Source organism: Quercus lobata, chromosome 9 (assembly GCF_001633185.2).
Source record: "Quercus lobata isolate SW786 chromosome 9, ValleyOak3.0 Primary Assembly, whole genome shotgun sequence".
Taxonomy (NCBI): domain Eukaryota; kingdom Viridiplantae; phylum Streptophyta; class Magnoliopsida; order Fagales; family Fagaceae; genus Quercus; species Quercus lobata.
In genome coordinates, this window is record NC_044912.1 from 3,714,448 (window position 1) to 3,720,282 (window position 5,835).

A 5,835-nucleotide genomic window follows, 5' to 3' on the forward strand; every position below is an offset into this window, starting at 1 on the left:
ACTCTCCATCCAATGTGCTCAAACTAAGTCACTAACCACAAAGCTAAGAGCATTCCCATTGGCAATTGTAAATGGGAAATGTAAGGGAAATTTAGCATGAAGGCACAAAAAGAGCCCAGTAATTGGACTTGTAAAATTTTTTTACAATTGTGCTATAGTGCCATCCTACATCTAGGATGGCACTATAGCACAATTGTAAAAATTATAATATATTTTAATTCCAAAAGATCATTGCAGCATTGTAGCAGTAGCACAAAAATTATATATTATATTATTTTAGTAGGCAATATATCTATATATATTAAGAGGATTTAGAAAGTTAGTTATTGCTTTTTTTTCCTATCAAAAATACCCCTAAATTAATTAACCAACAACTTAAAAATTGAGTTAAAATAGTAAATTAGAAAAATAAAGTTGGTTATTACTTTTTTTATTGTCAAAAATACCCTACCTAAAACTTAAAAATGGGGTTAAAATAGTAAATTGACAAAAATAATAAATTTCTACTTCTACGTTGAAATACCTTCCTGCTACTAATAAACTCCTTATTTCACGTGGATTTAAATTCTCACTTCTACTCACTAACTCCCTACAAAATAGGATTACTCTTTTGTTAGTTTTAAAACTCCTCCAATCTACAAAACTCACCCTACATATTCTTTTTTTTTTTTTTTTGGTAATTGGAAAATGTAGAAATCCTCAATTATAATAAATACAAATTATTAATTTTTACCCAAAAAATAGAAAAGCCTCTAAGCACGCGCTCACGCGCGTGCCCACAGGCTAGTATTATTTTAATGAGTAGAATAGGAAAATAAAAGTTTGGATGTTGGTTGTGTTATAAAAGAGTATGGTATAATTAATAAAGTAGTTTTTTGAGATAATAAAATAGAATAAGATGAAAGTTGGGATGTGAATGCTGTAATAGTTACTAGTTAGTAGTAAAAGCATATAAAAATGTGGTTGACATCACCATATCCACTTCCATAGGAGTGTGGCTATCATCAAGCCATGACACTCCCTCTTCTCCTCTCTTTCACCCACACACACTTTTCCATTATTTTCCTTCTCTTCCTCAAACAGAAAAAGAACTCCTCACATCACATGTGACATGGCCACCACAACCACCACCACACCCTTCAACCTCACTTCCCCATTAGCCCCCACATTCCCCCGTAATTACTCCCTCACCCCTCTCTCCCTCCCTCATCACCACCACTTCTTCACACTCCGATATGACCAGTTTTCCCCTCCGCCCATTCGGAAGAGACTCCCCACATGCAAGGCCACGGAAGTCTCAGTGGCAGAAGAACCATCACCCTCTGGAGGCGGCGGTGGAGGAGAGAAGTGGGTGCCGGTGGTGCCACTGGGAGCACTGCCGCGTGGGGAGAGGCGCGTGATAATTCAGGAAGGAGAGACCATACTGCTGCTGTGGTATAAGGATGAAGTGTTCGCTATAGAAAACAGGTCCCCTGCTGAAGGTGCCTACAGCGAAGGCTTGATCAATGCCAAGCTCACTAAGGTTACTCTCAACTTCATTGTTTACAACCTTTTTTTCCTTTTCTTTTTTACTAGTGTTCCTTGTATAACTTATTTCATGATTGTCTTCACACTTTCCTACTCACATAACATTGACACAGAACACAGAACATTTGAGATAGTGCTTGACTAGGCCCATCACAACACAAAAACAGAGGGATGGTGTGAAACAGTTAGTGAAACTCTTTCCTTTATCATGCACTAATCACAACATGCCATTAAGCATTTGTAAAATAAAAGTGGTGACACTTTTTGTGCTGGTATACTTATTGTTTTATTAAAATTTACATGTTAAGGAAATTGTGCAATTATGAGTTGGTATACACTATTACATGCTTCTTTTCATGTAGGATTTGTCTTTGGTTTTTGGAAAATGTTGAAGGAAAGAAACATTTAACAGGGTGTCACTATATTTTTACATTTTCATTAATAAACGTGTGCATGCACGTTTATGTATTCTGATGCGAAAAATTAAAAACATAGTGAATGAAGTCAGTACTATCTTATTGGAGGAAAATGTCCCATTGAGCAATGTATTCTTAGAGATTGTCTAAGTTTCTAGTAGGAGAGGGATATTGTAATTGTGCCCAATGCTTGAATTTGATGCTAACTGCTATGCATTGGAATGTCACTCCTACATTGTTCAGAATTTAGATTTGAGAAAATTCTGCCACCCCAACAATGAATAATATTTAGAACAGTCGGATCAATGATTTTGTAAATGTTCTATTTTCCATTGCTCCACCCTCCCTCTAGTACTGGTGGAAGTAATATTAACTATGCGGAAAGTAAAATAACTTTCATTTTATGTATTGATAGCTGATGGGAAGAGTTTGAGTATCCTTTCATTTCTAAACCTTGTTTTAAGAGCTGTTACAGTATCCTTGATTTCAACTCTTTCTCGAACAATTGCAAACAAGCATTTAAAGGATAAGGAGAATTATAGTTGACCAATGCGTTGCATTAAATGGTTCCTTTCCATCTCTAGATGTCATGTCTCATGGCCAATAGAGACTTTAGCCTTAATAATTCTAAATTGGATTCTGCTGTTTTTAGGACACTTGAAATGTTTATTCAGCTGTGTTAACTCTATGAACTCTGTCAATGTCATTACAAACTTCTATAGCATACATGTACGGACTCATATTTGTGTTGAAATATGCCGTGAACTGTCTTTGAGATATTGTTCTAAAATGATGGGAAGAAAAAAATGCTGATTGTGTTTTCCTTTTTCCTTTTATTGAAAGGATGGCTGTATAGTTTGTCCAACAACTGATAGCACATTTGATCTCCGAACTGGAGCAATGAAGGAATGGTATCCAAAAAATCCTGTGCTGAGAGCCCTTACTCCTGCTTTAAGGAATCTCTTTGTTTATCCTGTGAAAACCGATGAAGAAAATATTTACATCAGCATGAGAGGAGGTCTAAGTTCTGATGCGTCGGCTGAGATTGTCTTCAGTGGGAAGGCTCAACCTGGTATAACTGCAACTGATGTCAATGTGGATGAGGTAACTGAACCTTCTTTTTATTTATTTTTTAAATGTGGGTGTCCAGTCGTCTTAGAGCACCTAGCTAACCCCAGGTGCATGTAGTCCCCCGTCTCACACATACCGGATAATTACTGTAAGTAATCTCTAAGGGGTGGCCCCAATGTGTAGTCTAGGAGACTTGTACCAAAGACATCATGAAACTACTACCTAATTACCTGTAATAATAGGGAAAGGAGAAAAAAAAAAAAAAAATACAGCCTTCTCGTAGGAATTAAAATCTATGGACCCCTTGAAGCAAGAAAGCAGTTTGTTACTTTCATATCTATTATTCTGATTTGTTTACTCTATATGTGTTTTAGACAAGAATGGTGGTTGATGAGGGTCAACAGGGGTTCGGTTTCATCAAGAAGAATGAAATTATCAATGGAAAGGCAGCTGTGATTGGCTTCCTGCTATTGTTAGATTTTGAACTTTTGACTGGTAAAGGTCTTCTCAAGGGAACTGGTTTCTTGGACTTTCTATATGCTGCCTCCAAAGCTTTCAAGTAGATGTGTCAACTTGTCATGGTTCTTTCAGGAAGAAAGAGTTTGTCTTTCCCAGCATTCACAAGGGGGAATTAAATGAAAAAACAAAAATGCTAAAGAAGTCTGTCTGATTCATAGGAAAGTTTACCTGTTTTTTGATCTTCACATTTTGATGTTTGTCTCTTTGATAGTTTAGACATGTTTGTTTGTAATTGTATATTCTCTAGAAATTAGACCATGTTGTTTGATCCTTGTTCATGTCATGCAGTTAATAACTTTAATCAATTTGTACACTAAATACAAATTTTCAAATTGAAGGAAATTGCAAATGCTTTAATACCTTATAAATATTGGCAAATTTGTTTCTGAAAGGTGTATTCAGAGACTTCTATGGTGCCTAAGGTAAATATATTTGATGTTTTGTCAATGGAGATTATAATGGGCCGAGTGGCCCTTTTGTTTTGGGCGATGTTGGGCTTATCTTTCCGGCACAACGGCTCCCATAGTTTCTGAGGTTCAGTTTTCTTGATGGGTTGGGCCTCAGTGTTGAAATAGATGGAACAATGTTCAATAAGCCACTAAAATCACGGTATTATGTTGTTCAGAAAATATGTGCTACAATTCGTTAGTGGAGGAAAACATACGAAAATATGTGCGATAGCCGACGAGTCGTTGGTGGAAAGAAAAGGACAAAAAGAGGAAAAGAAACATTGGTACTTTGGAAAGTCATTTCTCATCTCACACAAAAATGATAAAATGTCAAAAGACATGTCCTACGTGTTGTGGTTATATTATGGAATTCAGATCTTTTAGACTTTTTAAGATATTCTACCAATAGATTTATTTAAATTCTAACCATTTTTTTATGATTTAAGAGTTTATATTAGCATTCTACTAACAATACTTTTAAAATAATAAAATAATATTACAAATAAAATAATTAAAATTATTGTTAATAGAATACTGTAATAGCAAAATTTAAATCATTAAATCATTAAAGAATGATTAAGATTTAAGGAAATCTAGAGGACTTGAATCCATCATATGGATGCCCTCTCATATTTTTTTCTTCTTTTACTCTCTTAGCCCATATGAAAAGTTCTTTCTACCCTTTTATTCTATAAACTTTTTATCAGTGTTTTTTTTTTTTTTTTTCCTTTGTAAATATGATAAGATTTGAACTTATAACTTTCGTTTTATGATAGTTGTTTTTAACTAAAAAAAAAGACCAATTAATATTAGTGAAGCCTATATTTGATTTATTTTGCATACTTCAAGGAAAAAAAAAACTTTTATCTCAAATAAATTTATTACCAAAGTTTCTATCCGCAAAAATTTATTATATTTATAAAATATTATATAGTGAAAATATGTGGTACTTTTTGTAACACTTACATTACATGGTGTAAACAAGCTTATAAAACTCATCTTTATTATATTAACCATGATATAATATTTTGAGATGTATTTCTTCTTCTTCTCCCCCCTCCTTTTTCTTTCTGTTAAAAAAATAAAACTTTGGAGCCCACTTATATTACCTTAATCATTCATAACTTCCTTTTTCAAAATTTTATTATTTACAATAATTTATACATAATAAATGAAAATAAGGTAATTAATTCCCATAAAAAAAAATGTTAAAGGATGCCCTGAGGGCATTGGTTTATAAACTATTTTAAACAACTTTTTATGTAAAAAAATACAATTAATTGTTTTGATATTTTTTTTGATATTTTCTATGAAAGTGATGTCAAAATTTTCCTAAAATGGTTTGTTAACAATTATCTTAAGGATACTCTTTAAAAGGACCCTAAAAATAAGGAAGAAATTAAATAAGATAATTAAAATATGAGCAAAATTTAGGTGTAGTATATTAGGTTTTTTTTTTTTTTTTGATACAAGATAGAATTTCTACTCTAGCCTAATCTAAGTGTATATGTGTGTGAAACTCCTTCCTGAAGATTTGAAACCCAGCCCTTGCCCCCCACACTCTACAAGTATTTGTACTTGTAGAGTGACCATCGCACCAAGGGAGAGCGGTGGTAGTATATTAGGTTCTTAATTTAATTCAAACACATGATTGTACTAAGTATTAACTAATAAAACACAAATAGTGTTATTAATTTTTTGTTTTGTTTGTTTTTTGAGAAACATAGTGTTATTAAATTCAAGACCAATTAATTCAAATTAAACAATTAGGTGCTAATTGGAGATTTTCATACACGGACCTAAAGTATTGTACCTTTATTTTTTTTAATTAAAAAATATTGTTAGAGTATGAA

General features: G+C 33.1%; 1 protein-coding gene across 1 annotated transcript; it reads left to right on the forward strand.

The window, feature by feature from the left end:
• The first annotated feature begins 985 nt into the window (after positions 1-985).
• On the forward strand, positions 986-3,875 carry LOC115960945. The gene is made up of 3 exons (XM_031079983.1): positions 986-1,522; positions 2,787-3,047; positions 3,389-3,875. Exons 1-3 carry the CDS (start codon positions 1,112-1,114, stop codon positions 3,575-3,577), a joined length of 861 nt encoding a protein of 286 aa, XP_030935843.1. The 5' UTR covers positions 986-1,111; the 3' UTR covers positions 3,578-3,875.
• The last annotated feature ends 1,960 nt before the right edge of the window (positions 3,876-5,835 follow it).

Excerpts from the sequence above, each read along its gene's own strand:
- LOC115960945 (XM_031079983.1), top strand. The coding sequence starts at position 1,112 with ATGGCCACCACAACCACCACCACACCCTTCAACCTCACTTCCCCATTA. Across the intron at positions 1,523-2,786 it reads TCAATGCCAAGCTCACTAAG|GATGGCTGTATAGTTTGTCC; the intron begins GTTACTCTCAAC and ends TTTTATTGAAAG. Across the intron at positions 3,048-3,388 it reads CTGATGTCAATGTGGATGAG|ACAAGAATGGTGGTTGATGA; the intron begins GTAACTGAACCT and ends TATGTGTTTTAG.